Source organism: Schistosoma mansoni, chromosome 6 (genome assembly GCF_000237925.1).
Source record: "Schistosoma mansoni strain Puerto Rico chromosome 6, complete genome".
NCBI lineage: Eukaryota > Metazoa > Platyhelminthes > Trematoda > Strigeidida > Schistosomatidae > Schistosoma > Schistosoma mansoni.
Window position 1 is genome coordinate 19,818,797 of NC_031500.1, and position 11,723 is coordinate 19,830,519.

The following is an 11,723-nucleotide window of genomic DNA, read 5'->3' on the forward strand; positions in this document are numbered from 1 at the left end:
TTTTAGGCAGAGTGACTACGCTTTCGTGACCGAGCCATGCTGCTTGGGATCATTGTTCCCTTGTTCACTTTTATCGACCTCCTCCAAGTGTTACATATCGAATGTCAAACCTCTCAGTAGTCATATGTTCAGCTCCAAAGATCGTGTGGTTAGGAAGCAATACAATTACAAACCACTCTACTTAACCACGTTGAGGAGTTTCTCGAACACTTTAGTGTAGTCCAAGGGATGTGCTGTGCAGTGACTTTTACGTACGAATCTTCGAATACATCCCAGTCCGTTTCGATGGAAAACTTCAGTTCTATTGTGCGATCTACTGAGGATGCTGAGTGTATATTACATTTTATATTTGCTCCCCGAATAGTTGGTCTGGCTAGGGATGACACATCTTTGTTGTTGAAGTCTAAAAGGAAATGAAAGGCTAGAACTACATAAACACTTTTCCCCACATATGACATATACTGGAGGTTTGTGACGTCATCCTCATAATGGGTCAATATGAGATCTAGTAAGGATGATGCAGAGTTCAGGCCTCATCTAGTCGCTTCTTTCACATGATGCACTAGGGCACACGTGATAATCGCATCAACTAGTTTCTGTTCGAAAGAATTTTGTGATAATCCAGTCCTCAGATATTTTCAGCCCGCCGTAGGTGCAATAAAGGCTCCTAAAATTAAACATCAACCACTTGATGATCAAGTGTTGCAACAGTCTAGCAAGACCTCATTCACCTCACAGTTTGCTCTGCAGTAGACCAAATCAATCAGCAGCTCTTGTCTCTTGTATTTCAAGTGGTAACTAATTAATTCGAATATCATACTTTCATGGGATGTTATCAATAGCGCTATATGGGATAGTATTTTTGATGAATCGAGTTACTGTTCCTTCTTTATGCATCTGGGTTCTGTCAGCTTTTCCTAATGTGAAACTATCAAAGTCAAGTCCCCTACTGTCTACAGTCTGTGTCAGTCTAGTTTTTGTGAATGCAATAGCATCCAGCTTGGTAGAGTTTATCAGTACCTCCGACCTCTTTTGAGCGAGCCTTAGGCACATATGCAACAAATCCGAAGGCCATCTAAATTGCTACTTGACGCACCGAAAATGGATTCATCATCATTCCTTGTCGAAGAATAAACATACCCAAAAAGTTGTAACTCTAAGGTCCTTCTCGTCAGCATCTAACCTTAGTTTTGGCTCTTTTTCAGCTTCTCGTCTTTTTATGCGGTCCGCGAGCGGCAAGCCTTTACGAACACAAACTATTAACCTTTCAGTTTATATCCATTCTGTAGTATTAAGCCCCTTACATTGGAAGATCTCAATGCTTATTTCAGCAGCTGTTGACTTGATTCTGTATCAAGTCCATTTGACTACCTAGTATATAAAAACATAGCGAGGTGACTTCGGAGATATCCGGGAGCATTAGCTGGTTTAGTAGCTTTTTTACCAACTTAATGTCATCCTCCAAACGATTTCTGTGTTCTAAGCTTTCACTCTCCTTGACTCGATGAAAGACAGCTGATCTGTCACTCTGGTCAGTCATCAATTCTTCAGCCACTGTTTGGGGAATGGCTTTGCTTCAGTAACATTATGTCTTTTCTTATTCTTGATCTGTACTCACTCATCAACCTTCATTCGAGTAGCGATCACAGTCGCATCACACACATTGCTTTTATTCCTAACAGACCACTTCATAAGCCGTCCCTTCTCCTTTGGTCTGTGTAGGTCAATCGACTCTGAGCTTGTTTGACTTAACGTCAGAATAATTTGTACATCGACAGAGCGAATACCGTTTGATGTATCTCGATTACGCTTGCTAATACTCCTTTTAGTAGCGTTCTCCATTGCAATAGCTTTGAATAGCAAGATGTTTGCTTCCGAGCAACATTGTTGACGCAACCACATGCGACCATTTTTACTAGACTGTTTGAGACCCACAGGCTTTAGGTTTGTGTGAACTTTATGGTACCATCCAACTGTCATGAAATACTTAGTGTGAGTATATTCTAAAAAGAATTATCAATCACTAAAGTTCTCTTATCTCATTTACTTTTCTCAGGTAAGTCTCATAACTATCCCAACTGGTAAATCGTCGCTATAACACAATATCATTGAGGATTTATCCTACATCATGCATCAGTACAGTACTATCACTTTGGAGACTATCAGACATAATGTGGCTGAACCCAAATTTAAAATTGTCTTAGTTTGACCGCTTCTGGAAAACCTTCCTAATTGTCGAGGTGACGCATCAATAGTTTTACGATGGTTTGACCTTCAAGTGCTCAGTAACCTTGATCGATGGGCGATGTAGTTATGATTGTTCCTTCATATAACTTCGTCAAATCAATCCACAAGTTACTATCGGAAACAAATAACATCTCTTATCTTAAACTTCTCACAGGTTGTATTGACTTACTTTACTTATTTTTAAGATTCTCTGCTGGTTCTTGATGTTGCTCAAGAGTTCTCGTTAACTTTTGCGGATATTCATGATTTGAAAGTCATCTTTCTGGATGCCTTTGTTGAATGGACCTACCAATTCGCATCTTCACTTTCTCCTGTCCTCAATGAAAACACTGGAGAAATTCGCATGGTTAGAATCGTCAACAATATAGTAATGGAGACGTTTGCTGTCATCGATGCTATTACAAATGAATTGAAATCGGGATGTCCCGAAGTACCTAAACCCCTGATAGATTTCTCAAATCATCTGAAGTTTGTAATGGTACGTCTCAACATTGCCTCCCGAGTTATCTAGTTGCCACTATTTTTTGTTGTATATTAAGGGTAAAACTACACTACATCAGCAGCCTTGCTTGACCATTCAAAACGAAGCCGATCGACGTGCGAATTTTAGAGGTTCTCATGCAAAGCTTTTTGCTGAAACTCACGGTTTTCATTATGTTTCATGTTTCGATAGGATTGCAATCCACCACCCATGGGTGGTGGTTTGCTTGTGGAATGAACTTTTATAGTTGGTATATTAGGGTTTGGGTTTTTAAGATTAGATGTATCGAAGTTAAGAATTAGGGCTTGCGAGTTTTGGGGCGAGATTACACCATACTGACGACATACAGCGAATCTATCAGTGGCATTTAGTCTAGCCAATCGAGAATAACCAATGTTGTTTCCGTATGAGAGCTCCGAAATATGTCAAAACAAAAGGATCGCAGAGGTTTAGGTGGACATATTAGTGCCAAATGTCGATTTGTCAGGTTAGATATAGTTTTTTTTAATAAAGACAGACCCTAGTTCTCGGCTTTACATCCATTAACTTCTAAAAATACTGGAACTAGTCTTACCGGTGAAATTATACTTAAGCGGTTAAACAAAATTAAGCCAGCCGGTGCTCAACTTTGGAACTCTTGCCGATAGTTTGCAACTAAACTCATGGTTTTCGACATATTTCTTCTTTCGAAAAGACTGGGTGATGGTCTTTTCATGGAATAAATATTTAAAGTCAGCATATTTAGGCTGTCAATGTTAAGATAATGATTACTAGGGTTAGACGTTTAATTTATGGGCTAAAGTCCAGCATTTTCAGGGTTAGAAGTTTCGCTAGATACAGAGCTAATAATTAGGGTGCCTTAATCACAGGACCATGATATCCAGTCTCTATGATCGTTATTTAGCACCAATAAGTCCACTAGTGATTTTAGACATCTAGTCCTTATTCCTATCGCCTTACTATGTTTTGAGCGCTTGCAAATAATGTGCCGATTGACTAATCTCAAGGCCACACTTTGCATTCGGTGGTCTTTCTTTTAGTTTAGTCTTACTGTGTTAGGAGTTAGAGCCAGGGAGTTTTAGTGTTGATTTAGGTTTTAGAAGACTTATGGCTAAGGTATAGTGCCTTTTCTGATCACATAACTATGGCCTACAACCTATTAATATTTAGCACTAATGAGTTCACTAATGTCTTTAGGTATCCTAATCCTTTGTAATTTCACTATTCTATCTTTTCGGGCTCTTGTACGTAAGTTGCATTTTACCCGTTGGTTACCCTTAAATTCACTTAAGGTCATCGGTATAGTATAATTTTACCGGGTTAATTTTAAGGGTAGTCTACTGACGATATCATAATCTAAGGGAAACTATCAATATCCTGTCAAAACGTCACATTTCTATTGCACTGAACCACTATCTGTGCTTTTCAAACTGAAATCCTCACTTTATACTATTCGTTGTATCCGGACATACTTTTTACTCCTTGATCTATTCACTCTAAAATGGACTGATAACTATAGCTTAACAGTTGTTGAAGGTTAATGACATGGTGATTCTCAATTTAATTGCTGAATGATAGTGTACTGCGTAGTATTCTCAACTATTAGGCCGAAGATTGACTATTAAGAGGAATTTCAATTGAAAGTGCGTATAGATTCTTGTTTTTTATTTACAGGGCAGTGACTCAGAATAGAAACACAATAATCTAATGACATTGCTAGTTATCATGTTTCGGAATGATGTGCCACAAGATACATTATACGTGATTTCTTGTTCAAGTTGTCATCCGTGTCGCTAGTTTGATCTTTTCTGTAACTAACTTTATATATATATATATATATATATATGGTATGAACAATAAGAGGATTTTCGAAGTATATGGTTTATATTCTGTTTATGTAGAATATTTGAATTTTCATCGGCAGATGTTTAATCTTAAGCCGCTAACTGGTATTCTTTTATTACAACTCATTCAATATGTATGAGGTATCTTAAACTCTCTAAGTTTTAGCTGAGCTCCCACTTCAAATGTCTAGGTTATGAGATCACATAAATATTGATAAAAGCAGGCTTCTGAAGATACAAGTCATAATTTTCCAAGTATAAAATAAATAGTACATTTTGTCATTGAGTTTTCGTTTAGTATTCCATGTAATTTTGAGGCCCCTTACCTTTATTTAAGGTAATGTATGTCAATGGTTTTCTACTTTGTCCTCTGCATTTAAGTCACCCTCATCCTTTTAGAAGTTGAATACCGCTAAACACCATCCAATCGAATACAAATGTAATTAACTCTAAATGGGTAGAACTTCACCACTTAAATAAACAAGTTTGTTTGCCACTGTCATTGATGCTGAGTATTTCTTGATATCAATAACAGGTAGTGGTCACGGAACATTTATTACCGTATATTTCCCACCATTTAGACTTCGCTACGACAGTATTCCAAGAGAGAATAAATCAATACGGGATAATTCTGCAACGTATTTTTGTGCACGGGTTGTTTAATTATTCAGATAGTATGTACAGAAAATTTTAAACTTGCTATGGTCGGGTGCTTAAATCCAGAAATTATAAGTGTACAATAAATGGAAGAAAACAGTTTTGCCTATAGCTATTCGACACTTTCCAGTACATATTTGTTATCTGGTCATAATTAGTTGGAGGATATCAATATTAAAATGTAGTCTTTGCTGAAAAACCATGTAGATAAAAACGTCCCTGTATGGATTCAGTTTCAAAGTTGTTATTCAGCAAATAGGATGGTTGATCATTTATCTTAACGCTGCAGTGGGACATATTTTATCTGTGTTAAAGACTCTGAGTAAGTGTAGAACTAAGATTTAACATTCTGTTTGCTTTCCAGGACTTCATTCTATAAATATTTGTTGCCTAGCTAACCATTGTTAACAAGTCGTAGTGTTCAAACATACGTCAATGTTCATTACATCTTTTTTATATTACAGAAAACTTCATCTAAACGTATGTTTGGCTGGATTGATTATTGTTGTAAATTAAGGAATTACTGTAGCAAGATGTTACATTGTACCAACTTCACAAATACGTCTTTGGCAAGTTTTACTTTTTGTTGTATAAGTTTAAATTTAGTCTTCTGAAGAGGATTTCGAAAAAGTGTTTGAGCCGTATTCGAAAATCCCATGCACCACGTAAATTACCTTTTTTTCTTATAAAGGATAATAAAAGCTTAAGTATTTCAGCATTAAAAACATTAACTGAATATGAAGTAATGAAAGACAGTGTTAATATTGAGAACTCATTAATCTCATTGCATATTCAAGTGGATTCAAACTTGTTCAATGATATTTACAGACTGGCTTATGATAAAAGTGGTATTATACAGATCATTCAACAGGTGCAAACAGATTACCAGGTTAGGTTTACAACGAATATCTAATTTTTTAGTTAGAATTTAACAATCCTCTTAACTTGTTAATGACTAATATGAGCGTAGGAAATCTATTCTGTGCTAAACTTGAAAATGACTCACAGCATGTCTGTTTATTAGTTGTTTTCTTTTATTCTACAATCTTATCAGTATACACTCCAAACCTATTTCATGGTTGCATCCATCTAATTACTTGTTGGATTCTTTGGTTTTTCATCTTACCAAGCTAAGTTCCGACTATCTTTGCCATTTATTTATGGTTATGGTATTTAAAGTGGAGAGATAGATTAACGGCTAAAGTATCTGGCTTTCAGCTAATGAAATGCTGGTAATGAGCAGAGGGATTCCTAAAATTTCTATCATTAGAAGTTCAATTTTGAAGAGTCAGCTTGTTAATTATTTTAAAATTAAAAAGGATTATAAAAAAACACCAGGAATTACTGATTCCGAGCTGTTAGTTGATACTAAGTACACATATATCACCTATAGCTTGGTGTTAATTTGCGATATTGTTCAAATATTAATATATGTTTGACAAACTTATTCTAGCTCGTCAGTTTTTATATTTAGTAGGAACTGTGCATTTTCGTATAATCTATACACCTCTATTTCGGATTGTTTCTAATTTAGCCAAGCGGTTACTTCAGCCTCTAAAGGTACTGTGAACATATTTACTCACTAGTATTCATAATTGAACACGGTCAGCTAAAACACTAGGATGGTAACTATGCTGCAACTGTTTTCATATCATTTTCCCAATAGTTATAACTGTTTTCTAACAAAGAAAATAACTACTTGTTTGAAATCATTTTTTAATTACTTATAGGATCTAAATAAAGCAGATAATAAAAACTTATCCAGTCTTGTCAACATTCAACAACATTTACTTAAATTGTCATCAGTTTTTATTACTTTGGATACTTTGAGGCGATTCAGTGACGAAATACCACTTGAGCAACTACAAACACCAGGTATATATACCGGGAAACCTCCATGTGTTTAAAACTTTTTGTTATATTCAACAAAGTTAGTACATTTTATTGATAAGTGTCCCGGAGACTATGTACACATTCGTTAACCAATCGATCGGGAAATAAAATGTTCTTGCGATATATATGTCTATAATCGTAGTAATACTTTTTTCTAGACAATTAATCCATTACCGTAAAAATTATTTTTCAATCAATTTCAAGTAAAATAGATTATTAACCTTCCATAGATTCGTTGCACACCTCGACCCTCCTGATTCTCATTGCTAACAATCGTAACTACCTAAAACATATAATAGTGTATTTATCACTGAGATCTGACAAATGTTTTATATTTAGTGAAAGAACTAGAAATTTCAATAGTAGATGTTTATCAGATATATAGACTTCCTTCATTCAACTTTACTCACTAACCCTGATTACTTGATTCTGGAATATATATTTGAGTCATTTTGTGACAATCTTATACGAATTTTTTTCTTACTTTATGATCTGTTATAAATTAAAAAACTGTGTCCAGTGCTATCTAATGTTCAATAATTCTCCGTTCGTTGCCGATTCTCTGTGAAAATCATCCATTATTTGATGTGTAACTAAAGGCGATTCGAAATTCCCCACTTTCCCGGTGCAATATTTATCAATGTTTATTTGAAAATCATGCAGACTTGGAAACATGATGTATGCATAAATAATTGTCTCAAGTGCTGTTGCACATATACCTTACTAACAAGTTATAGGATACAAAAAGTATAGCTTTAGGGCTTTTTGACAATTAAATTTAAATGCTAATAACTGCTTACACTTACTATTTCTGCTATTCCGGAATTTATCTTGACAATTTCATCTCGTTGTGCTAATGTGGTATGGTAACTTGAACCTATTTGCAAATGTGCCGAGTTCTATGTTACATATGACTTTCTCTGCTTGTTGCATATATGTGAAAATAATGTTGACCCCAATTAAGGAGTTCTTCTGTACAATAAAAGCTTATTAATCTTTACCATTACCAGCATTTATTTAATCTGAGGGCTCTAACTTCAACCGGCTTCTTGTAACAATGATTGATTCATTGCTAATAAGAACTTTGTGCAGTCGATATCGAGATGAGAAAAATATCCATCACCCTTGGTTAACTGCACCAATTGTTTGAAGGGACCACATCCAAGTTTTTTTGGAGCTAATACCATTCGTTTCAGTAAACACCAACGCCTAAAAACTACAACACTGTCATGATATTATTAATAACACTATCTAACGGTAAAATAGAATTCTCAAGCGTTTTTAAGCTACAAACTTATCATTCCTCAGCATTTGAGATCGCCTAATATAAGATACTGAGGGGATTAAACCTGTTGTTAAGTAGCGTATCCTCTATGTTTTACGTGCTAAACCTGTTAACTTCGTCGTTTAGAAATGAGAGCTAGCTGAAAACATTGATAGATACCGCTTCAAATTATGCATAATAATCAAGTTTCATGTAAACATATCTTTATTTCAATATCATAGCAAGTAAGGGGAATAAACGTCTGGATTGTACTAGCATTTTTTCGGGTGTCGAAATGCCACTTAAATAAGCAAATGTATAATTAACCTATCGTATCGTCCGTTCAATGCTACTGTTTTGGTTTTCACTATTCTAGTAATTTTAACCGATAGTAAGAAATTGAAACATACACCCATAATTAGTGGTAATGAAAACACCGATATGAATTGTGAACGAAAAGGAAGAAAATTAGTTGACAAATGTTGCTTTGAACGATTTTGTGGACCATCACCCTCAACATCAATATGTACACCTGTCCGTAAAGGTATATGTTTTATTTTTATGAAAATGAATATAAATACGAACACTAGAAATAAGGCAAACATTTAACATACTAAAATAGCCAAAAAATTATCATCCGTAAATCCAGATAGTCATATAACTGTTACATCAAGTAATAATGTCTATTTATAGAGCACTGTTACAAATAAAGTAGCTAAGTTCGACTGAATAATACTCGAAAGGCATGAGGTTGATTTCGTTAACTCATTTAAATTAAACTCTTATAAATTACTAAACAGAAGTGCACACAAATGATCTGTGTTCATGGATTTTTGAAACATATCAGTTAAAATTAATAGTCTCATTAACTTAATTACATCTATAGCATTAATACTCGTTTTTGATATGCCAGTATGACTTAACATTCAACCTAATTTTAACTAACCATAATTTATTTTGGTTGAATGAATTATCCAATTTGTTCACATCTTTTTCCAGGTAAGGAGAAAGTTCGGAAGTATATAATCCGTCTTCCGAAAGAGGAATGGAAATCACACAAAACACCTTGGACAATTGAAGAATCTATAGCATTATGGCATGGAGTAATGCATGCTCCTGGTTCGAAAAGTTGGTCTCAAATCTGGCATCAATCCTTTCGACATAGTAATCGTAGTCAAGTAAATTTAAAAGATCGGTGGCGTGTCATAGATAATAGTGAAACTATTAAAAATGCAATTCGACAGGCATACGTTAGTTGGACATCACAGTTTACTAATGGAAAAGACAGTCCAGTCAGATATAATCATTTACCAATACCAATTATTGTACGTACCTGTCAATCAACTTAACCTTTATATTTTCTGTATCTTAATTGATTAAATGTGCAATATATACAAATGTTTTGTTAAATTCGAATTTTCCGTCATCGTTAAAAATCCATATTTTCCAGTGAGGGGTAAAAACAAAACTGTTATTACTGACGTTTCTCTACTTACTAGCATTAACCTTATCAAATTAATAGTAAACCGGGATCTATAAAAACCTTAGCTTAGATTGGTAACTCGTCAAGGTAGTTTTGGACGAATTAATTTTTGCTGTCAAGTAAATAAACGTACAGATAACAGACAGGTATAGACTGTTTGATTTGATAAACGTGTGAACTGTTGAGATGAAATGTGTTAAAAAGATTTTCTTTTCACACATGTTGATAGTATTAGTTCGAGGGGGCAGGATAGGCCTCAACATACAGAACGGAAAGACCTAGATTCTAAAATACAACACAGTGAACGCCAAACAAACCACACGCGGTGGAGCTTCGGAAGATGTGGGAAAATCTAATACCTAATATAGTATGTAAACTCCGCCTGTAGCTCCTCCAGGGGCTACTGCCGGTCCCAAGCCCGGGTAAAGGAGGAGGGTTGGGCATGGGGTTAGCGACCCCATCTCGTAGAAAATCAACTCGCTAAAAAAACGCTAACCATAAAAAATCATTCAAACTCTGCCCTGGGAGTAGAAGGAAAAATGACGTCTCATGATGAAAGCCGAGTTCCTTCGGAAGTCATGAGGCCGATGCACCTTCTTACAACCAGAGCGACAATTTTTATAGGTACATGGAATGTCCGAACAATGTGGGAGACCGGAAGAGTCTTCCAAATTTCTGCGGAAATGAGGAAATACAACCTGGAAGTGCTTGGAATCAGTGAAACACATTGGACGCAGGTTGGACAACAACGACTGTCTTCAGGGGAACTTCTGTTATACTCCGGTCATGAAGAAGAAAATGCCCCACATACACAAGGAGTGGCACTGATGCTGTCTAGAAAAGCACAAAATGCACTTATAGGATGGGAATCTCATGGACCGAGGATCATCAAAGCCTCCTTCGAAACAAAGAGAGAGGGCATTACAATGAACATCATCCAATGCTATGCGCCGACCAACGACTACGATGAAGACGCTAAAAACCAATTCTACGATAGGCTGCAGTCGATCGTCGAGAAGTGCCCAACCAAGGACCTGACCATTCTAATGGGAGATTTCAATGCCAAGGTTGGAAAGGACAACACTGGATACGAAGACGTCATGGGACAACATGGACTGGGAGGAAGGAACGAAAACGGTGAGAGATTTGCAAACCTATGTGCCTTCAATAAACTGGTCATAGGTGGCACCATATTCCCACACAAAAACATACACAAAGCCACTTGGATTTCACCGGATCACACTACACAAAATCAAATCGACCATGTCTGCATCAACAAAAAGTTCAGGAGGACGATGGAGGATGTGAGAACCAGAAGAGGAGCTGATATAGCATCCGATCACCATTTGCTGGTCGCCAAGATTAGACTAAAACTCAAGAAGCACTGGACAATGGCGCGGACAACATCACAAAAGTTTAACACGGCCTTTCTTCGAGATGCTGACAAACTCAACGAATTCAACATAGCCCTCAGCAACAGGTTCGAGGCCTTTCATGACCTACTCAATGGAGAGGGAACCACCATAGAGAGCAGCTGGAAAGGTATCAAGGAGGCAACCGTTTCAACATGTCAGGAGGTTCTGGGCCAAAAGAAGCACCATCACAAGGAATGGATCACTGTTGGTACACTGGATAAAATTGAAGCAAGGAGGAACAAGAAGGTAGCAATCAATATCAGCCGAACAAGAGCAGAAAAAGCCAAGGCACAAGCCGAATACACAGAGGCAAACAAGCAAGTGAAGAGGAGCATCAGGACCGACAAACGTAAATATGTGGAAGATTTAGCGATGACAGCGGAAAAGGCTGCAAGAGAGGGAAACATGAGACAACTGTATGATACAACAAAGAAACTTG

At 36.3% G+C, this 11,723-nt stretch overlaps 2 protein-coding genes across 2 annotated transcripts in view; one reads left to right on the forward strand and one right to left on the reverse strand.

Annotated features, from left to right (window-relative positions):
* Positions 1-2,853: 2,853 nt before the first annotated feature.
* The window catches only part of Smp_164170 (hypothetical protein), a gene marked incomplete at both ends in the record, with an annotated part of 29,020 nt that continues 20,150 nt past the window's right edge, over positions 2,854-11,723 (reverse strand). The window contains 2 exon segments of the mRNA XM_018798540.1: positions 2,854-3,099; positions 3,104-3,141. Of these exon segments, the coding sequence (XP_018653472.1) occupies positions 2,854-3,099; positions 3,104-3,141 (284 nt within the window).
* Positions 5,975-9,793, forward strand: Smp_198290 (putative paramyosin; the record flags this gene model as incomplete). Its single annotated transcript, XM_018798541.1, has 4 exons — positions 5,975-6,118; positions 6,960-7,104; positions 8,763-8,930; positions 9,386-9,793. The coding sequence occupies 4 exons, from the start codon at positions 5,975-5,977 to the stop codon at positions 9,733-9,735; spliced, it is 807 nt and encodes a 268-aa protein (XP_018653473.1). The 3' UTR covers positions 9,736-9,793.